At 52.0% G+C, this 21,943-nt stretch overlaps 2 protein-coding genes across 3 annotated transcripts in view; one reads left to right on the forward strand and one right to left on the reverse strand.

Moving 5' to 3' along the window:
• The window catches only part of SGSM3 (small G protein signaling modulator 3), a 33,238-nt gene extending 16,120 nt beyond the window's left edge, over nt 1–17,118 (forward strand). Inside the window, exons 3-23 of one of the 2 annotated variants that reach the window (XM_054719555.1) lie at nt 5,126–5,242; nt 5,786–5,871; nt 6,268–6,334; nt 10,640–10,848; nt 10,936–11,043; nt 11,571–11,714; nt 11,960–12,155; nt 12,467–12,612; nt 12,906–13,130; nt 13,411–13,465; nt 13,653–13,780; nt 13,877–14,032; nt 14,278–14,332; nt 14,488–14,537; nt 14,733–14,885; nt 15,056–15,126; nt 15,213–15,282; nt 15,358–15,443; nt 16,191–16,313; nt 16,424–16,484; nt 16,629–17,118. In XM_054719555.1, coding sequence (XP_054575530.1) covers nt 5,236–5,242; nt 5,786–5,871; nt 6,268–6,334; nt 10,640–10,848; nt 10,936–11,043; nt 11,571–11,714; nt 11,960–12,155; nt 12,467–12,612; nt 12,906–13,130; nt 13,411–13,465; nt 13,653–13,780; nt 13,877–14,032; nt 14,278–14,332; nt 14,488–14,537; nt 14,733–14,885; nt 15,056–15,126; nt 15,213–15,282; nt 15,358–15,443; nt 16,191–16,313; nt 16,424–16,484; nt 16,629–16,709 — 2,277 coding nt within the window. In that variant the 5' untranslated portion in view covers nt 5,126–5,235 and the 3' untranslated portion in view covers nt 16,710–17,118. The remainder of the gene's footprint in view (nt 1–5,125; nt 5,243–5,785; nt 5,872–6,267; nt 6,335–10,639; nt 10,849–10,935; nt 11,044–11,570; nt 11,715–11,959; nt 12,156–12,466; nt 12,613–12,905; nt 13,131–13,410; nt 13,466–13,652; nt 13,781–13,876; nt 14,033–14,277; nt 14,333–14,487; nt 14,538–14,732; nt 14,886–15,055; nt 15,127–15,212; nt 15,283–15,357; nt 15,444–16,190; nt 16,314–16,423; nt 16,485–16,628) is intronic. The other variant, XM_028149954.2, reaches the window with a different exon arrangement.
• Nucleotides 17,119–17,225: 107 nt separating this feature from the next.
• The window catches only part of MRTFA (myocardin related transcription factor A), a 182,500-nt gene continuing 177,782 nt past the window's right edge, over nt 17,226–21,943 (reverse strand). The window contains exon 16 of the mRNA XM_028149946.2: nt 17,226–18,635. Coding sequence (XP_028005747.2) covers nt 18,121–18,635 — 515 coding nt within the window. The 3' untranslated portion in view covers nt 17,226–18,120. The remainder of the gene's footprint in view (nt 18,636–21,943) is intronic.

Here is a 21,943-nt window from a genome sequence, read left to right on the forward strand (position 1 = left end):
GGCAGGCAGGCAGGTGAGCGGTTAGGAGCCTTCGGTCCCAGATTGTGAGAGGGATGTTTGACTGCCAGTTTAGGCCCGATCCCACACAGGGATTGGGCCTAAACCGGCAGTTGGACATCCCCTGAGGGGTCCTGAATTGGAGAGGGTGCAGGCCAGGCTGAGGGGAACCCCCCCGCCCCGTGCATGAATTTCTTGCACCGGGCTTCTAGTAATCCTATATAATAAAGAGGTAATATGCAAATGGTTCTTACACCATGATGTGTAATGACCAATCACCAGGAGGGCGGGGCAGCGAGCTACTTGCAATGGAGAGCTACAGCGGCGGTAGGCGAGGCAGCCAGCTGAGGCAAGCGACAGCAAGCTACTCAGGCACGGATTCGTGCATAGGACCACTAGTAAATAATAATACAAGAATAAACTCACGTACTCACAACTGTAAACCTACTTTTGCTCCACCTGTATGTGTGTGCTCCAGCACTAAAAGGGATAGACCTCTAAGAAAGAAGAGATCTATTCGACCATTTTTGGTCAAGTGCTCACACCTGGTCTGATCACTTTGGCAGTCCTATTAAGTGTTATCATTGGCATAGCTCAGGTCTGTGCTCACCTAAAACCAGTGAGCTCGGCTCAGGTAGATGAAATCGTGTAAATATCAACAACTTCCCCAAACCGGGCAGTTGGAAAGAGTAAAGGAAGCAGTTTCACAAAGTGTGGGGTCAGTGTGGTGGGCGGTTGCTGCTTTCCAGATACCTCAGAGGAAGGGAGAATATGGAATAAATAAAATGCTAGTTATTTATTACCATGGCATGAAATGTGCCTTTTGTTTACTTTTTTTAAAATTGGCTGTTCATTCATTCATCTAATTTATGTAGTAAATGTTTATTGAGAGACTTTTGAGTGCCAAGGATGCAGAGAAACAAGATGCAGTGAGTCTAGTGGAGTCATTTGGCTAAAGAAAGGGCAAGGGATAAAAATGTTATGAGGTAAGTTCTGTGATGGATTTTCTCACAGGGCTTCTTATGGGCACAGAGAACCTCAACTATAGGCAGAGAAGAGTCATGAAGGTATATTAGTTGTGTAACAGATCACCCCAAAATTTAGTGGCTTAAAACAACAATAACCATTTATTATCTTTTTACGGTTTCTATGAATTGAATTTGGGAGCATCTCAGGAGATTTTGGATCATGAGAGAGAAGGGTCTCTCTCATAACATTGTAGCCAGACATTGGCTGGGTCTGCAGTCATCTGAAGGTCTGGGACGAGGGGATCTACTTCCAAGGTGGCTCACTCATGTGGCTGGTAAATGGGTGTTCTCATGACAGGACATGGTGCTGACTTCCCCCAGAGCAAGTGATACAGGAAACCAGGATGGAAGCTGTAATGCCATTTATGGCCTATCCTTGGAAGTTATCCACGGTCACTGCTGCTGTATTCTATTGGTCGCAGAGGTTAGCTGTGATTCAGTGTGGAGAGGCCCTACCCAGGGAATGAATACCAGGAGGTAGAATCATTTGAGCCATCGTGGAGGCCAGGCCGGCTACCACAGAAGGCTTCTTTCAGTGACAGGTGTCCTTTGAGTTGAGTCTTACAGTATAAATAGGACTCTATTTGGCAGATAAGACGACCATTAGAGACAAAACAATGGAGACGCTGGGCAGCTGATAATAGGCCACCTTGACTGTGTAAGGCAGGTGTGGGGACGGTAAGAGAGAAAGAGAACCAGAGCTTGTAGAACCTCATATTCTAAGGGCTAGAGAATGTGGCCCTTATTTTGGGGATAATGGCAAGCCATTGAAAGAGTACAGCAGGAGATGCAGGTTTCGCATTTGCATTAGGAGGATAATGTTGTTAGTAGGAAGTAGCTGGAAATAGGAGTCTGGAGCTTGCAAGAAAGGTGTCACTGGATGAGGAGTCTGACAGGTGGTTGTGGAAGCTCTGGCAGGTCATGATATTGCCCAGGAATAGCTCCAGTGAGAAGAGCAAGGGCAGAGGGCAGAGCCCACACCCATTTAGAGATTTGCTGAGGAAGAGAAAACAGAAAGAACTTCATTATTTTTCTACTCTGCCTTCATAAAAGTACTCATATATTTTCCTTCATTTCCAATAAAATGTTCATATCATATTGAGCATTTATTGTCTGATTTTACTTTTTTAAAAGCATTTCTAGTAGCCACATTATCATCTTTCTCCAGCCTTTCTCAGACTTTCCTGTTTTTGTATTCTCTCCCAGTTTGTTGTTAGCGATAGCTCTCAGTGTCCTGACATTTCCCGGAACAAAACAATAGTCTTCAGGATATCAGAGGCCTCTTAGAATACAAGTATTTTTGCTTTTGCTGCTTACAGCTTTTGTGTTCCCTGGAAAATGTGTGACCACCTATGCAGTAGGGGCAACTCTGCTGTATTGTCAAGAAAACTAGGAGACAGAACAGGTTAGTAGGTCAGGAGTAGATAGAGGACGAGATCTCTTTAATCTATATCAAGAGTCCCCTACCCACCCCCTGCCTCCCCACACCCCAAGGATTTAGAATGACATCTGTTGATCTTCGCTTTGTGAACAAAATTTGTCTTGTAGGAAATGTGGGGTCAACAGACTAGGGAGAAAAATATTGGGGGCCGAGTAAAAAGACTGATACCTTTAAACATTAAATAAAATTTAATTTTTAAAGCTTCTGTTTTAGAGCACCTCAAAGTTGCTTGCATCAATCCTGTTTCTCAAAAGTTTTCCCCTCGCAGTACTTCTGTGACAACAGCAGGGCAGTGAGTGACGTGGCTAACTCCTCATTTGCTTCTGCAGGCTCACAGATGGCTGGTTTCCATAGTGACCAGAGGCAGGAAAAACCTGCCTGCCCAGCTTAGCAATATCACATCCTGCTCCTGTTGGGAATTCAGAGACTCAAGGGCAGTTGATGGGAGATATGGCGCATATGTGTGTGTGTGTGTGTGTGTGTGTGTGTGTGTGTGTGTATACACACACACACACACATAATTGCAGAGACTCCTTAAAATATATCCAGAATCTGATCATTTCTCACTGTAGTAAAGTCAACATCATTCCAACCCCTTCTGCCTTGCTGTCTCTGCACCACAGCCAGAGAGAGCTTTTATTTTGTTTTATTTTATTTTTAATCCTCACCTGAGGATATTTTTTCCATTGAGTTTTAGAGAGTGGAAGGGAAAGGGAGAGACAGAAACACTGATGTGAGAGAGACACATCGATTGGTTGCTTCCTACATGCCCCCTACTGGGGATTGAGCCCTCAACCCAGCATGTGCCCTGACTGAGAATTGAACCTTAACTTCTTGGTTCATAGGTCGACGCTCAACCACTGAATCACACTGGCGGGGCCAGAACACTGTTTTTTAATCCTCACCTGAGGGTATGTTTTCATTGATTTGAGAGAGGGTGGGAAGAAGGGAGATAGGTAGGTACGTAGGATGGATGGATGGATGGATGGATGGATGGATGGATGGATGGATGGATGGATGGATGGATGATAGGAGATGTGCCCTGGATCTCTCAAAGCCGTGGCCTGGCACTGGAGCTCAGAAGAAGCGGACGTATAAGAACTGCCTGGGGTTCCAGAAGCCTCCGTGTCACTCAGCCACAATCCTCGCTGGTCTTTATAGCCCAAAGTTACGAGGACTTCTCTTCCCAGGTCTGGAATCCTGGGCTGGGAGTCTGGGGTGGGGCTGGGACCCCTTGATATCCCTCCCAACTGAAAAAAAACCGCCACCCATGGTGTCAGACCAGCCTTTCCACACCCCCGCCCCGCCTACTAGTCTCCATGTACTTTCTTTTCTAGTTGTAGAATCACCAGTTTTCAGGCGGTTCTGAATGATGCTTGTTAATGTATTTTTGTTATAATTTTGATGTGGTTGTGGGAGGCGGTGGCTTTTACCTACACCGCCATCTTGGTTCGTTCGCTCTCTCTCTCTCTCTCTCTCTCTCTCTCTCTCTCTCTCTCTCTCTCTCTCTCTCTCTCACTGTGGTTTTGATTTGCATTTACCTGATGACTAAAGATGTCAAGCATTATTTACCTGCTCATTGGCCATTCACATCTCTTTTTTTGGAAAAATGTATATTCAGATCTTTTACCCATTTTCTAAATTGAGCTACTTGTCTTTTTGTTGAGTCCTTGATTTTTTTGGTTAACATTTAAAAAATTTATTTTAGAGAGAAGAAGGGGGGAGAGAGAAGGGAAAAAGAAATACCAATTTGTTGTTCCCCTTATTTCTGCATTCATTGGTTGATTCTTGTATGTGCCCTCACCAGGGATAGAACACCTAACCTTGGTGTATGAGGATGTCACTCTAACCAACGAGCTACCCGGCCAGGCAAGTCTTCTTTATTTTTTTTAAATATATTTTTATTGATTTCAGAGAGGAAAGGAGAGGGAGAGAGAGAGAGAAACATTAATGATGAGAGAGAATCATGGATTGGCTGCCTCCTGTATGCCCCTACTGGGGATGGAGCTCTCAAACTGGGCATGTGACCTGACCAGGTCGACGCTCAACCACTGAGCCACGCCCGCCAGGCAAGTCTTTATTTTTTAAGTGAACAAAAAAGGGAGGGGAGGAAGGCAGGGGTTTAAACAGTGACAGTAGAAATCTGAATTAGATTGCAGTTTTCTAGTTTCCAAGCTATAAGGTTAGTGGAAATGTGGTAGAGCACACTATTGGAGGAAGTGGGATGTGTCGGTGTTGACTCAGAAGCTGAGTTGTATTCTCTCTAAAGGATTCCTCAAATATTCTGGCTCAGGAAAACCTATTCACGGAGGTTTTGATGGTGTTGGGTTTTATTTTCTTAATTAAACATTGTCTGAGCATAGGGCACCAGGAAGTCTGGATGTGTGATTCTCTCCTTCCTTAATATGGGAACTTAATGAGCCCTCCCCTTGGCTCACAAAGCTGTGGAGAACATTGGTTTTGTAGCTTCTTCTGAGTGTATCTTCTCTCAGATGAAATGTTCAGAAAAGGCCTTTTCCAGTGTGATTCTCCCTTCCCTTGTTGAACAGTGGCCAGGACTTCCCTCCCCACCGCCGCTGGGCCAGCAAACTCAGAGTGGTGGGTGGAAAGGACTCAGGAGGGGCTGCTTCAGAATGACTTTCCCCTTTGCTTCTGCCAGGGCACATGTTTCTGGACCAGATGAAGCCTGAGGAGCCTTCCAGCTGTAAGATATTAGGAAGGAAAAACTTCTAAGTCTGGATCTGCAGAAGACGGCCTCACCTCTTCACCATGTCAGGTGGGAAGCAGGGACCTGGGCTGGAAATGGGTGCTAAGCTCTGCAGAATGAAGGAGAGCTCTGATCCAGGAGGACCCGCCCACTCAGTGTGGTGAAGCGGGCTTGTTTGTTTTTCACATACTTTTGAGGGTCACGACCATCCAGGTAAGAGGTGGAGGAAGGAGGAAGGAGGAAGTCTTCTGACGGAGCAGCTGGGAGAGTTACAGCTCTCTTCTCAGCTCAGCTCTCCAACTTTCCTTAAGTCTCTGTCCTCTTCCCCCCTTCCAGCTGTAGATCCTCACTCTGAGTGGAGGGAGAGGCAAGGAGAGGGAGTTTGGTGGTGCTTTTAACATGCTGGTTTTTGTGTGTTTTTTTTCCTTTTCCTTCCTCTAGAAAGTTGCACATTCCCGAGTTTCTGCCTCTCCCTACCTGTCTCACTTTAGATGGTGCAGTCAGTCCCTTTATGCTGGAGCTCTTGGGGTGGGGGTGGATATCTCAACTTGAATTTTCCCTGTGTGCTCTGCATTGCCTTCATCTCCTATTCCTGGTTTTCCTTGATTTCAGGAAGCCACATACCTTCTGCCTCTGGTCCCTTCTCAGCCTTGACTCCGAGCATATGGCCCCAGGAGATCCTGGCCAAGTACACGCAGGTACAACAGTGACCAGTGGCTATGCTCCCAATTTGTGGTGCTCAGGGGACCTGCCGCTGCAAGCTCCCAGTGGGTGGCCATGCATCCTGTTCACACAGGGTCAGAGGCCACCATCAGAGATGGCATCTTAGCTCCACATTCTCTGTGAATGAGTCGTTAGGTTAGAGTATTATGGCATTATGTACTCAGTATTATGAGGACACAAATGCCTTGATCTTATTTCATTTGACATATGGGGAAATGCCAGGCGAATTCGAGAAGTAGCTGAGTGATGAACACAGAGGCTTCAGAGGAACACTTAGGTCTTTGATCTGATGGCAGCATCATGGGCGGCATATCCAGAACCTGTGGTCCTAGATTGGAGGCATGACTGACTCTTCCTACTCCTGGTTCTAGAAGGAAGAGTCAATGGAGCAACCAGAGTTCTGCTACGATGAGTTCGGTTTCCGGGTGGACAAGGAAGGTGAGATTGAGCCCCTTGAGTGTCATCTTGCAGGTGTTCTTGGCGAGGACCCTAGTTCCCCGGTCTCTCGTTATGCAGCTGACCCACGCAGTTTAGTTGACCTGCTGTTCAAGCCCAAGTTGTTTAGGGGTCAACTGGTGGTTGGCAATCTGTGTACACAGAGAGCCAACTTAAGTTATACTCGATTTTTGATCGTGAGGGTGGACAGTGCCCCTAACCTGTGTTGTTCAAGGGACCTATGATTTTTTTAGATTAATTTTATTAATTTTTTTTCTCACTGTCCCCAGCTTTAATTTAATAAATGTACTCTCAAAATCAAAATAAAAAATAAGGTTTTTAAAAATTTTATTAATCTTTATATGATAATAAAAACAATGTTCCTTGTAGAGAAGTTAAAAATACAGGAAAGTATAAAGATTAAAACAAATTAACCTATAATCCCACAACCTGAAGATAACTGCTGACATTTTAGTGTATCCTTTTCTAGCTTTGTGTTTATAACTATATATCGAATTGCACCCGCCTTGGCTGGCCTGGCGCCAGTGTGTGTCATAGTGTGGTCATCAGGACAGTTGTTCTGCTGTTTGGTCAATTTGCATATTATGCTTTTAGACTAGTGGCCCAGTGCACAGATTTGTGCACATTGAAAGAAAATTAGAAGAAATATTTTAATATTGCTATTTGTCCTTTCTCTATAATAGAAGTGTCAACCAAATTCATGATCAGCAATAACAGATTGAAACACACACATGCAATTGGCATCAGCCGGAGCTTTATATGTATCGTGCATGCATGAGTCAACTTAGCCTTTTATATATATAGAATAAACTTCCTTAATTAGACCTGCTTTCTGATTTAGCTAAACCTTTTCCAGCCCAGTGAAGTACCCCAACTTCTCTCTCAGGTAATTGTCAGCAATAGAGCAATAAATATCAACATGAAGCAGATTATTATTGTAGATCACGCAAAGGGTAAAATATTTAACTGTAGCAGTGTTTGACTATATTCTGCGCAGTGATAAAACCTGAAGTCATTTTCAAGGTCCACCATTTCTTCTTTTCAATCAGGTCAAGTTTCTAAACTTTCTAAATCTCTGTTTTTCGGCTAATGAAAAGAAAATAGGATTCTACTGAGTCTTCTATCTACCTACTCCAGGACTTCTGTGAGGATCAAATGAGATGAGGCACGGGAAAATGCTTCACAGACATTTGGTTAAAGTGTAAAATGTTTGCACCTGGCTATAAAGCAAGTCATGTTCCTGGACTGAAGAAACTCCAAGGGGGCTAGTCGCTAGGGAGAAGAAGCTGGGCGTTGTTGCATGATGTCATTACCCTGTGCCCACAGCGACCATTTCCAGGCTGGGCTGGGCCTGTGGGCTGCATTTTGCGCCATTGGGTCTCGGCAGCGTTGGCTGTGATTTGGTGGGTGTTGTTCCAGGGTGGTGGCGGGGCCTGTGTCCCGCTTGGGGGAAGCTGAGTGTTGCTTTGTAAGGCGCCAGGTCTGCAGTGCCATTTCTTTGTACATGGCCAGTGCGTGTCACGGCAGCTCCTGCCTTGAGCATCTGCCCCTGGGTAGTCAGTGTGTGTCATAGCGACTGGTCGGAGGAACACTTAGCATATTAGCCTTTTATATATATAGATTATTGACTATATTCCCAGTGCTGTACTTTACATCTCCGTGACTATTCTGTAACTACCAATTTGTACTTCCTTTATTTTCTTTTTTTAAAATTAACTTTATTGGGATGACATTGATTAATAAAATTAGGTTTTGCCCTGGCCAGTGTGGCTAAGTGGGTAGAGCGTTGGCCCATTTACCAAAGGGTCTCAGGTTCAATCCCCAGCCCATCAGGGTGCACATGGGAGGCAACCAATTGATGTCTCTCTCACGTGGATGTTTCTCTCCCCCTCCTCTCTGTCTCTCCCTCTTTCTTCCTCCCATCCACTCTCTCAAAATCAATGTAAAAACTATCCTCAGGTGAAGATTAACAAATTTACTTTATATATTTTATATTGTTATATATTTTATACATGTTTCAAGTGTACATTTCTATGATACATGATCTGTATATTGCATCGTGTGCCCACCACCCAAAGTCAAATCATCTTCCATTACCATATATTTGGCCCCTTTTACCCTTTACTACCCCCCCCCTCATTGTCCTCATATACATATTTGTAGAGTTTTTAAAAATACTAGTGGCCCGGTGCATGAAATTTGTGCACTCGGGGGGTGGGGTTTCCCCCAGCCTGGCCTGTGCTGTCATAGTGCAGGAGCCCCGCAATCCATCGCCTGAAAGAGGTAGGCCCCGCCCACCCATCTGGGGCTCCTCGATGGATTGCCCCAAAGAGGTAGGCCGGAGCTGGGGTCCCACCTCCGCGCTGTGCGGAGCCGCGGGACCCCCAGGCCATGCCATGCAGAGCCGAGGGATCCCCAGGCCTCCTGGTGATGGATTGTGATGGCGTGACGTAAGTCCCCGATGCTTCAAGTCCCCGCCCACCCACTCCTGCTGTGCACACAGCATGCTGATGGGTCGTTACTCATGAGGGCATCCTGACCATTTGCATATTACCCTTTTATTAGTATAGATATTTCTATTGATTTTTTTAGAGAAAGAGGGAGGGGGGAGGGGAAGGGAGAGGGAGGGAGAGAGACACATCAATCGGCTGTCTCCTGCACACCCAGCACTGGGGGTTGAGCCTGTACTGTAACCCAGGCATGTGCCCTAACCAGAAATCGAACTGGCTACCTCCTGGTGTGTGCATCTGCTCAACCAGCTGAGCCACACCAGCCAGGCTACATGTTTTTATATTGCTCTTAGAGCTCAACATCATACCATGAGCACTTTTTTCTCAGTTAAGACCTGTTTTAAAGCATATTTTTCAGTGGCTGCATAATATCCCATTATAAGGGGTTTATCATAATATTTTTATAACCATGTTTCTGTGAGTGGGCCTGCAGGCCATTTCCATTGTTTCCTAGTAAAAATGCACCTGTTGGTTCCTGAGTGGGCTGTGGGGAAAGCCATTTTCCAGAACCCAGGATGGCCTCTCACCAGGATATAACTGTGACTAGAAGATTTTAATTGGTTGAAACCAGTCATCTTCAGGTCATATTTACAATTCTGGCAAACGTTTTCCTTATTCTCTAGTTTGCAGGCATATATTTGCAAGTCAGAGCTCAGGGAACTCAGGAAACTTTCTAGTATGATGGAAACAGTCTGTATCTCCATGGAGACAATGTTTATACATTTGTTTATTGATACTCACCAAAATATTCCCTTAACATTTGTGCATTTTACTGTATGAAAATTCACTAAAGGTGGAATTCTAGAAAGCTAAGGCTGTGACTTAGGATGAGTGAGGACGAGGCTTTCTGCCAGGTGGCTGGCGGCTGTCCATGTTGATTGGAGCAGTTCAGGCCACTGCTGACCACTCCCCCTGCTGCATCCCCAGTACCTTGAACAGAACCGAAGGTGGTCTTGGCCTCATGGAGTTCCCCCAGCAATAAACAAACTAACAAACAAATATATCATATGCTGGGGGGAAAGAGCTATGAAATAATTCCGGGAACTAGGAAGCCTTCTTATAAACTTTATAGGAAGGCTTCTCCAAGGCGGAGACCTTTGATCGGAGACTGGGAGGAAGAGAGGCAGTGAGTATATATAGCCAAGGAAGTGGAACAATAAGTGCAAAGGCCCTGGAGCGGGAGTGGATTTGGTGGGGAGTAGCTGGAGTGGAGGAAGCAAGAGGAGGTGGGTCACAGTGTGGTGAGGCAGTAGGTGAGGCGCCTCTACCAGTGGCGATCGGTAGGAGTGAGGCGGGCGAGTGAGTGGCACTAGAGGGCTCTGAGCAGAGTGACATGATCTGGCTTGCCTGGTCAAGGGCGCTGTGACTGCTGTGTGGAGGATTGCCCTTAGGGAGGCAGGGGCGGAACAGGGAGGAAGGCTGTGGTGGTAACCCGCAAGGAAGGTGATGGCTTGGAGGGCAGTGGTCAGAGGTGGTGAGTGGAGAGATTCTGCCTGTGCTCTGAGGGCCCAGCCAACAGTATTTGCTGAGGGATTGATCCTGGGGTAGAAGTGGAGGTGGTTCTGAGGTTTAGGCCCGAGCATCTGGAGAATGGAGGGGGGTCTGTGGGTCTGGGAGATCATGGAAGGGCAGGTTTGGGGGGAGAGTGAAGAGCTCGGATTTGCTGGTCCAAGTGCTCCTTGGGCCATGGAAACTGTGGCTCTGGGTTTCCGTGGTGGATCTGGGCCCCGGACTGGAAGTCCAGAGACATTTTCCTTCCTCCTGGCTCTCCCGGCAGAGGGTGCCGACCCCAGTTCCAGCAGGCTGCCTGCTGTGTCTCTGATGGAGGACCCTCCCCAACGGCTGCGGTGGCAGGCCCACCTGGAGTTCACCCATAACCACGACGTGGGCGACCTCACCTGGGACAAGATTGCCGCCTCCCTGCCCCGCTCAGAGAAGCTCCGCTCCCTGGTGCTGGCCGGCATCCCACACAGCATGAGGCCACAGGTGAGGCCACGGAGGCCGGGCCACAGAGGGCCACAGAGGCTCAGGGGTCTCACCAAAGACTGAATGCTTATCGGCTCCTCCCCTCAGCTGTGGATGCGGCTCTCTGGGGCCCTGCAGAAGAAGAGGAACTCGGAGTTGTCCTACCGGGAGATGGTGAAGAACAGCTCCAACGATGAGACCATTGCTGCCAAACAGGTGAAGGGGTGGTCCTGCAGGCAGGCAGTGGTCTGCCTGGGCTTCCAGGAGTCCCCGGTTGGTCTCTCCTTGGCAAGGCTGGCGGGGGAGAGCACAGCAGCTGCATAGAGGCCTGGGCAGTCCTTGCACCCACAGGTGTGTGCCTGGGCATTCTGGCTCCCCCCGGTCCTCTGTAGGCAGCAGGGAGATTGTCAAAAAGCCCGTCTAACCGGGTGCACAGTAGGGTCACCTGGAGACTTAAGTACACATTTCCAGGCCTCGTTCCAGAGACCCTCATTCCATAGTTCTGGCCCGAAGCCCAGGAATCTCTTTTGTTTGTTTGTAAGTTCCCCAAGTGGATCTGGTAGAATCAACTACAAACACTAGCGGGCTCTACCCCTGAAGAGAGGAGCACAAGGACTCCCCACTCCTGGGAGAGAAGCCCACCTGGGGGGTGCCCTCTTGGGTCAGGGTGTCACCAGGGTGGAGGGGGTGGGCCCACAGGCGTGCAGCGGTCTCATGGGGGCTTGTGGGTGGGCCGCTGACAGATTGAGAAGGACCTGCTCCGCACCATGCCCAGCAACGCCTGCTTCGCCAACGAGAGCAGCATCGGGGTGCCTCGGCTGCGCAGGGTTCTCCGAGCACTGGCCTGGCTCTACCCTGAGATTGGTTACTGCCAGGGCACAGGCATGGTGAGCACAGCCGGGAAGGGGAGGGGTGTCCCCAAGGGTGTTCTCCAGGCTCCAGGGACCCATCCAGGGCAGTAGGACCGGAGCAGGGGCGGAGGTAGAAGTACCCAAGGAGGGCTCTGGCTGCCAGATACGGTGGTTCTATCCTGAGGAAGGCACGCGGTCCGTGACGTGACCCTCAGAAGGGTGCTGCTTCTCATTCGTGTGGAGACCTGGGTCGAGGCCCCTTGTCCCCCTGCCCTGGCCAGGTGGCCGCCTGCCTCCTGCTGTTCCTGGAGGAGGAGGACACCTTCTGGATGATGTGCGCCATCATCGAGGACCTGCTCCCTGCCTCCTACTTCAGCACCACCCTGCTGGGCGTCCAGACAGACCAGCGGGTCCTGCGCCACCTCATTGTCCAGTACCTGCCCCGCTTGGACAAGCTGCTCCAGGAGCATGACATCGGTAAGGGCCGCCTGTCCTCTCCGGGGTTGAGGGCTCTTGCCATGCCGACTCAGATACTGTGGATCCGGGGCTTCCCGACAGCCCGCAGGGGGCGCAGCAGCTGGCCGCCTTCGGGAAGAAAGGACTCCTCTGCCGATGACCCGGGGATGCGGCACTTGCAGTCTTTGTTCTCTGACGCTGCACTGTCTCCTCCCTCCCCTTGGAGCAGGGTGGGTCTCCTGCTTTTTGGGAGACACTTTCACCCTCCCCAGCTCCTGGCAGTGCCCCTCCTCTCAGACTGTCTCATGCCACTGTCCCTGGTCTGTCCACAGAGCTGTCCCTGATCACGCTGCACTGGTTCCTCACGGCCTTCGCCAGCGTGGTGCACATCAAGCTGCTGCTGCGCCTCTGGGACCTGTTCTTCTATGAGGGCTCCCTGGTGCTCTTCCAGGCCACGCTGGGCATGCTGCGCCTCAAGGTGCGCCTGCAGCCCCCCTCCGCCCCCCAGGGGCCCGCTGCCCGTGAGGAGCCCGTGAGCCAGACACAGCTGGTGCTCCTCTGGGGGATGCAGTGGGGTCCACGCTTCAGCATCCTGTGGCCTGAGCATGAGCCCCTCCTGAGAGCCCCTGGGGGGGTGTCTCCTGGGGCCAGGGACTCCCTTGTGCTCAGCTGATCTTCCAGGGAAGTCGCACGTGCCTGGGGATGCTGATTGGGGTCAGCTCCTGGGCCTGGTGCCGGGCAGTGACTCCCCTTTCCCCTCACATGGCCCAGGAGGAGGAGCTGATCCAGTCAGAGAACTCGGCCTCCATCTTCAACACGCTGTCGGACATACCCTCGCAGATGGAGGACGCGGAGCTGCTGCTGGGGGAGGCCATGCGGCTGGCTGGCTCCCTCACGGACGTGGCTGTGGAGACCCAACGCCGCAAGCACCTGGCCTACCTCCTTGCAGACCAGGGTCAGCTCCTGGGGACCAGCACCACCACCAACCTCTCCCAGGTGGGCCTGTGAGGGAGGAGCCACCAGGATCCCCGCTGTGCCGTCCCCTCCCCAGCTCAGCACCCAGGCTAGCCTGGCCCAGCAGACCCAGCTGGGGAGTGACACCAGTTTGGGTGTAGGAAGACCCAGCTTTGAACTGAGCACATTGCTGACCCCGTGAGAGGCCTGAGCTGCCCCAGGGAAGGGCTCTGAGCCCTTCCTCTGGCGCCGAGTAGCCTCCCCTCGGCTGGGCCCTGGGAGCCCTCCTGCTGCTGACCCGTTCCCATGCCCGTGCCTGCAGGTGGTTCGTCGCAGGACGCAGCGGAGGAAGTCTGGATTCACCTCCCTGCTCTTCGGTGAGTCCTCGCCCAGTTCAGCGGTGTCTTCACGGCCAGCGAGTCTAAGCTCTTGGAGCCTGGGGTTGGAGGGCGGCGAGACCAGGGCGTGTCCGTCATCCTCACTCCGGGTGGACCCGGAGCTTCCTTGGCGTTGGGAAGGGGACCAGGCAGGAGCCATGGCTGTCACAGCCTTCTGGACCCTCAGGGGAGGACGACCTAGAGGCACTCAAGGCCAAGAACATCAAGCAGACGGAACTGGTGGCTGACCTCCGGGAAGCCATCCTGCGCGTGGCACGCCATTTCCAGTGCACTGACCCCAAGAGCTGTCATGTGGTGCGTCGCATGCTCCCAGTCCCGTGCCCGATGGATCGACTTGGGGGCTCTCCTTTCCCAGCCCTATCCTGAGGCGCCTTCCCACTTCTCCGGCAGGAGCTGACCCCAGACTACAGCATGGAGAGCCACCAGCGGGACCACGAGAACTACGTGGCCTGCTCACGCAGCCACCGGCGCAGGGCCAAGGCCCTGCTAGACTTCGAGCGACATGACGACGACGAGCTGGGTTTTCGCAAGAATGACATCATCACGGTGCGTGGGGCGAGGCTCGGGAGGTGGGTGCTCAGAGGCAGGTGGAGCCTGGTTGCTGGGAGCAGGTACCATTGGTCCTGCCACCTGCTGGCCCTGAGGGTACAGCCCGGTTATTCAGCCTCACCCAAGCCCTGTCCCTGTCCCTGCCGAGGATTTCCATCCACCTGGCCGAGGATGACACCGGCTGGTGTGCAAGGCACTGGGCCCAGGCAACCAAAGCTTTGCCTCCTGCTCTTTTTCTACAGATCATTTCTCAAAAGGACGAGCACTGCTGGGTCGGGGAGCTGAATGGCCTAAGAGGTGAGGCTGGTCACTTCGCTGCATCCCTCCTGGCCCCCTCCCCTCACCAGGAACTGGGCTGAGCCTGTCCTCAGCCCCTTTGGGGCGGTGGGGGGGGTGGGGGTTGGAAGTGTGGGGACAACCAGGCTCCTCACAGGACCCTGCCTTTCCCACAGGCTGGTTTCCAGCCAAATTTGTGGAAGTCTTGGATGAACGTAGCAAAGAGGTAAGAGGGGCACAGGGCAGGGCTGCCCCTGGGAGCTGCTGCTGCCTCCACCCGGGCAAGGCCTGTACCCTCCTCCTGGCCAGGGCCCATGTCTGAGCGAGTTCTGGCTTGAGGAAAGGGATGTGAGGACAGGGAGAGGGTGACTGGCTGCAGGTGCAGGGCTGGGGCCTCTCAGACCCCGTCCCCCACCAACAGTACTCCATCGCGGGGGATGACACTGTAACGGAGGGCGTCACAGACCTTGTGCGAGGGACCCTCTGCCCAGCCCTCAAGGCCCTGTTTGAACACGGACTGAAGAAGCCGTCTCTGCTTGGGGGCGCCTGCCACCCCTGGCTGTTTATTGAGGAGGTGAGTCTGTGGCTGGACCCATGTCCTCCACTGTCCTTTCCCCAGGTCCCTGGGCTCTGTGGAGCTGCAGGAGGAGCTCATGGGGTGGTGATGTGCACTGACTTGGGCCCTGTAGCTTTGACTTGAAACCTACCCCGTTGTCCCTGACGTTCTCTCCCTACAACCTCCAGGCAGCAGGCCGGGAGGTGGAGAGAGACTTCGACTCGGTGTATTCTCGCCTGGTGCTGTGTAAGACATACAGGTAACTGGGCCCCAGGCCCCCACCCTGGCAGGGGTCCTGGCAGCAGCATGGAGGGGGAGAGCAGCCCAGGCCTGCACATCTGGCAGCTTTGGGTCCCCCTTCCCCAGGTTGGATGAAGATGGCAAAGTTCTGACCCCGGAGGAGCTGCTCTATCGGGTAGGCGGGGCCATGGGTGGGGCCTGCTCCTGGGCTGGCAGCAGGGGCACCTGAGTGACAGCTGTGTCCTCCCAGGCTGTGCAGTCTGTGAACGTGACCCATGACGCTGCACACGCGCAAATGGACGTCAAGCTCCGCTCTCTCATCTGTGTGGGGCTCAAGTGAGTGTCTGTGCCTACTGTGGGCGTGACAGTCCAGAGTTGTTTGAGTGGCAGCCAGGCTTTGGCCCTGTGGGGGAGCAGGGGCTGTGAGCTGGGCCTTCCAGGCCCCCAGGAGTTGGACAGACAAATGGAAGGTGGCAAGGGTAACCCCCAAAGACCTTCCTCCAGGACGAGACCAGCTGCTGCTTTATGGGGAAGGTGCTTGAGGGTTTATGAAGCACAGATGACCCGTGAAGGGGCTTCCCAGAATGAGTCTACTGCCGCCAACGAGGGAGGGGGCCTGCTGAGAGGCTTGGGCATTTGTGAGGCTCAGTCTGGGTAAAGGAGATGTTTCTGGATTTGCCCTCTGGGGTGAGAGGAGGAGTGGTTTGCAGAGACACGCTCAGAATGTGGCTGTGGCCCCAAAAGGCTGGTGAGTATGCACTTCACTCCTGGACTGACCAGCCGGGCTCAGGCCCCTCTGCCTGGCAGGAGGCAGTGACCCCACCTCCTTTAGTCTCAGACGCAGAGAGGAAAGAGCTGTGACAGGACTGAGGGCTCTGGGGGCAGTGTGTCCCCCAGTGTGAGGGAGCTAGAGCCAGAGGCTGAGAGTAAAGGAGGTGGGGTCACCTGAGGAGTGAGAAGTGGAGGGAAGGGGGCTGGGGTTAGAGGAGCCCTGGAGTGGGGTTAGCCCAGCACTGGAGGGGAGAACCCACCCATGGTCCTCAGAAGGCTCTGTGGATGCCCACTTCCCCCACCTGTCCCCAGTGAGCAGGTCCTACACCTGTGGTTGGAGGTGCTCTGCTCCAGCCTGCCAACCGTGGAAAAGTGGTACCAGCCCTGGTCCTTCCTGCGAAGCCCCGGCTGGGTCCAGATCAAGTGTGAGCTCCGGTGAGGACCCTGCTCTGGTGCTGGGCTTCTAGAGCCCAGTGGCTCTGGGGGAGGGGGGCAGAAGGAGCAGACCTGAGGGTGACTGACAGCCTCCCCTTCCTCCTCTCTAGTGTCCTCTGCTGCTTTGCCTTCAGCCTCTCCCAGGACTGGGAACTTCCTATGAAGAGAGAGGTGGGTGGTTGGGGTTGGTCCTTAGCCCAGCAGCCTGCCTTCCTCCTGGAGGGGTGCGGTGGGTGGTGGCTGAGGCAGGGCCCCTGCCGCCTTGGGCTTCCTCGCTGTGTGCAGCCTGTCAAGTGGGCGCTGTCCTGTGTGCAGGAGGAGAAGCAGCCCCTCAAGGAGGGCGTCCAGGACATGCTGGTGAAGCACCACCTCTTCAGCTGGGATATAGATGGGTGACGCTCTTCCTCCAGGGGCCCCGTCACACCCAGGCCTCTCCCAACCCGTCGGCTACCAGAGCAGCTGCTTCCTTCAGCAAGAAGAGAATGGCGTTGGGATGGGGCTGACATGGTCCAGGCCTAACCCAAGCTACGGGATCAAGGGAAGAAGACACTGGAGTTTGGCCAGGCACCATGGTAGGGAGATCGGGGACACCACCCTGGTGGCAGCAGGTGGGGCCTGGCTCACTCTATCCCTCCCAGTGTCTATGGAGGCTCCGGGCCCCACCCTTACTACTTGTACTGACCAAAACCTCGTGAGGAGGTAGAGAGCCACCTCGGTCCGCTTTTGCTCAGGAAGGAGGTGGCTAAAGGCTCCTTGGCCTGTAAATAAATTGTCTTTGAGGAAGCACCTTCTGTCTTCAATCCGGGCCATATGTCCCAGGTTCTGCCCTTTCTGGAATGGCCCAGAATGGAGAGCCTGGCTGGGAAGGTGGGGTTAGGGCCCAGCCATACCACCCACCTTGTCCATAGATTGACCAAGAGGGACTAACAAGCTGGTGTTTTTGCTTTTATTTTAAAAAGTTCACACAGCTTCCCCACCTCTGTCCCAGGCTGGTGCCCCCCCCCCCTCCCCAAACCCCTAGAATAACAGTGACAGCCAAAGGGGAGGCTGGGCCCCAGGGCAGGAGGAAGCCATAGCTTGAGGGCCACGTCTGGCCCCACTGTGGGGCCAATGCCCCTCCTGTCCCAGGGCCGTGGTGGCTGCAGTGGGGCAGCAGGACGGAATGTGGGCAGGTGGCCAAGATGCACCTCTGCCCTCATGGCACTGATAACGAGCAGGACAGGTGGGGGACAGGGTGTGATGGGGTGTCTACATGTCAAACACACGTGATGGGTGGAGCAGGGGTCTCCAGACCCTTCTATATGTGCACAGTAGGATGGGAGGGAACTTCCCCTCTTACCCCCAAAAATATATGTATATATATGTATGGCGATATATAATATAGAGGTATATACACCTGTACAGAGCATGTTTGCCACCAACCACTAAATGGTTACTCTACAGCAAGACACTAACATGGCAGCGCCTCCCCCAGCCTAGGAAGCCTGGGGTTAGGGTCACGGGGAATGGGGAGGTAGAGGCCCAGTTGGTTTCTTTCCCGAGAAGGGAGGGAATTCATACCTCGCCCACCTGAGCAAACTGTAGCCAGGCAGCGTACTCCAACCTCACAAAAGGAGGTCAGAAAGTCCCGGCCTGTCCAGGTCTCCAAACCCCTGGGGGACCCTGAGCCCGGGAGGGGAAAGCAGGGCCTGTGATTGTCAGGACTCACGACCACGCAGAGCGGGACCCCGCAGGAGAGAGCCGAGCTCCCTATTGTTCCTGAGGCTCCCCAGCTTCCAGCCCCTCAGTCCCCTGGCAAACCTGAGAGCTACAAGCAGGAGTCCCAATGCAGCTGCAGGTCATGGCCATCAAGGAAGTCCGTGGAGAAGAGGCTGGGGGCCGTGTTGCTGAGTGGGGCCAGGCTGAGCACGGGGCCACCTGATGACAGCTCCAGCCAGTCCATGCTGTCCAGGTGGCCATCAGCCAGGTCCAGGCCCATGCTGCTGGGCTCGGGGGCAAAGTGCAATTCCGAGGTGTCCATGGGTGAGGGGGGGTGGTCCAGGATGGCAGAGCTGCTCAGCATCTGGCTATGGAGGTCGTCAATGAGGGAGAGGGGCTCTGGCCCCTCATGTCCGCCAGTCAGCAGGGGTAGCCCAGTGCTGCTCTCCAGGAAGTCCTCCAGGCGCCCAGGAAGGACAGGTGAGGTCGATGAGGGCAGGGCGGTCTGGGGAAGCTCAGCAGAGGGTGGGGACTGTGTGGTCAGGGGCGACCCACAGGCTGCTGTCGCGGGGGGCTTCTCTTTCCCTGGCAGGGATGGTGGCTCCTTGAAATCTGCTGAAATTTCTACCAATCAAAGTGAAAGGATGTCAGGAACCAGGCCTCAATAGGACCTAAAGTTGGACTCTACCTTACACCATATATATACAAAAATTAACTCAAAATGGGTTAAAGATCTAAATTCAGGAGGTAAAACTACCAAATTCTTAGAAGAAAATGGGGGGAATTTTCATGACACTGAATTTGGTAGTGATTTCTTAGCAACAAAAGAAAACTGGACTACAGTAAAATTTAAAATTTGTACATCAAAGGACACTATGAAGAGACTGAAAAGACCCAATCAAAAAATGGGCAACGGACCTAAATAGATACTTTTCGAAGGAGGTCATAAGGCCAAGAGACATATAAAAACCTGCTCAAAGTCACTAATCATCCGAGAGATGTAAAGCAAAACGACAATGCGGTACCATCTCACACCTGTCAGAATGGCTACCATCAACAAAGGACAAGTGTTGGTGAGGATGCGGAGAAAAAGGAACCCTCGTGCACTACTGGTGGGAATGCAGACTGGTGCAGCCACTGTGGAGAACAGTATGGAGTTTCCTCAAAAAACTAAAAATGGAACTCCCATTTGACTCAGTGATCCCACGTCTAGGAATATATCCCAAGAAACTAGAAACACCAATCAGAAAGGATATATGCACCCCTATGTTCATAGCAGCACAATTCACCATAGCTAAGATTTGGAAACAGCCTAAGTGCCCATCAGCAGATGAGTGGATTAAAAAACTGTGGTATATCTACACAATGGAATACTACGCTGCTGTAAAAAGGAAGGAACTCCTACCATTTGCAACAGCTTGGATGGTGCTGGAGAGCATTATGCTAAGTGAAGTAAGTCAGAGAAAGATAAATATCACATGATCTCACTCATTTTTGGAATATAATGAACAACATAAACCGATGAACAGAGAGAAGCATCGAGTAGATACTGAAACCTCAGAGGGAAGGTGGGTGGGGGGTAAGGGGGAAGAGATCAACCAAAGGACTTGTATGCACACATATAAGCATAACCAATGGACGCAGCCACCAGAGGGGTGAGGGCATGAAAGGGAGTGGGATGGGGGGCAATGGGAGGATAAGGACACATATGTAATGCCTTAATAAAGAAGAAAAGAATGAAAACCCATGGAATAGAGAGGAAATATTTGCAAATCATACATCTGATAAGTGATTCATATCCATAACAAAACCCAACTAAAAAATGGGCAAAGGACTCAGAATTTCTCCAATAGAAGAAACACAAATGGCCTATAAGCACATGAAGAAATGCTTGACATCACTAGTCATCAGGGAAATGCAAATCAAAACCACAATGAGGTACCACTTATCCACTGGGATGGCTATAATGAAGAATATACGTATTAAGTGATACAGGGAAATCTGAACCCTGTACACTGCTATGGAAAAGTTTTGTGGTTCCTCAAAAAGGTAAATACGAAAACTTTATGATCCAACAATCCCACTCCTGGGGATACACCCCAAAAAAGTGAAAAGTGTGCTGGGGCTGAGAGATCTGCACACCCATGTGCACAGCAGCATTACGCAGAGGAACCAAGAGGTGGAAACAACCTGGGTGTCTGTCCATCAGTGGATAATGGGATCAACACAATGTGATACACCCATTCGATGAAGTATTCAGCCATAAAAAGGAAATTCTGGCACATGCTATGTGTATGAATCTTGAGGACAATGTGCAAAGTGAAGTAAACCAGAAACAAAGGGGACAAAGACTGCATGATTCTACTTATGTGAGGTCCCTAGGAGAGTCAACATCATGGAGATAGAATAGGTCAGAGGTTACCAGGAACGGGGGAGGAAGGCAGGTTACTGTGAAATGGTAAACGCGTATCAGTATAGGATGATGAAGTTCTAGAACAGTGGTGATGGTTGCACAACACTGTGAATGTACTTAATGCCACTAAATTGTACATTTAAATGGTTAAATGGAAAATCTTATGTGTATTTTACCACAATAAATCAAAATTATGCAGAAACTAGGCTTGCTCCCTGACCCTCTAGGCCCTATCTTCCCACCCACTCCACTCCCGTCCAGAAGACCAGCTCCCTCTGAGGTAGCCTGTCAACCTGCCCAAATGCCACCACTGAGGACGCTGCCACCCTACCCATCTGATTCAAACGCCCTCCTCCTGGCGTCCTCGCCACCTTCCCTCCGGCCACTTCTCAGCACTCCCCTCCTCTCTCTGCCGTCTCTCGGGGCTGGAGCTCAGGGCCTGCTCCCTTTCCATTCCTGCACAATCTCTCCTCTGTTCTCGGGCAGCCTCGTCCCTCCCAGTGTCGGTTCCTCCGAAGCTCACACCCAGGTCTCCAACTGCCCCAGAGTGCTACCTGCCCTGGTCAGCAATGCTCCTCAGGTCCCACCGCAGACCCTGGCGTCCAGGGAGTCTCCCTAAGATCAGAATCAGTGACCTTGAAAGTAATGTCAGCTTTTGAGCTCTTTATTTTTTAAAAAAGATGATATAAAATTGGCCATTTTAACGTGTACGATTCCATGGCTAAGCTCCCACTTGACCATCTTACTTCATCCTCTTCCCACTGACGTAATTAAGGCAGTTGAAGGAGATCTTCCACAAGCTCTGCCTCGTGCCTGCTGCCACCAATGGCATCGCCGTGCTCAGACTCCTCCAGCCCTGCTGCTTCCCACACCTTCAACCCACCTAGACAGGCACCTGCCCACTCTAACACCCTGGCTGAGGTCCCCGTCTTCCCTGACCGCCCACCAGCAGCCCTTGGCTTCAGAAGCGGCTCACTGCCCGGCCTCGTCTGTTTGTGTCCCCAACTCCATCTCATTCTCTCTGTTCGCCCAGACCTCAGCTGGGCGGTGCCCACATCGATTCCTCCAGTTTGGGGACAGATCTAAGCCCAGCTGAGGCTGCACCTTATACGTCCCCCCGACACCCCACCGGAGCTCCCCGCAGCCACACAGCTGCATCCTAGTGACTCAGGCTGAAACCCTTGGTGTCATCCTTGGCTGCCAATCTCCTAATCCATAGGAAATCACACTGGCACTCCAAAATACACTGCCCCCAAGCCTCTTGCTCCTGCCCTTCCAGCTGAACATTCCTCAGAGTTACGCGGTTCTGGCATCAGACTCAAAGCCCCTCTACCCTGCACCCAGGAGGCCTTGTGATCTGCCCCTGCCCTGACTTCTGCACCTGCTCACCAACCAACCACCGTGCACCTCAGACCGCTCTTCCCTCTTCACAGCACTTCTCTAACGTGATACACTTTACTTGTTTTGTCGTTTCTCTCACAAAAAGGCATTCACTAATTTGCTCACTGCTACGTCCAGG

The sequence above is a fragment of the Eptesicus fuscus genome, chromosome 7 (assembly GCF_027574615.1).
Source record: "Eptesicus fuscus isolate TK198812 chromosome 7, DD_ASM_mEF_20220401, whole genome shotgun sequence".
Taxonomy (NCBI): domain Eukaryota; kingdom Metazoa; phylum Chordata; class Mammalia; order Chiroptera; family Vespertilionidae; genus Eptesicus; species Eptesicus fuscus.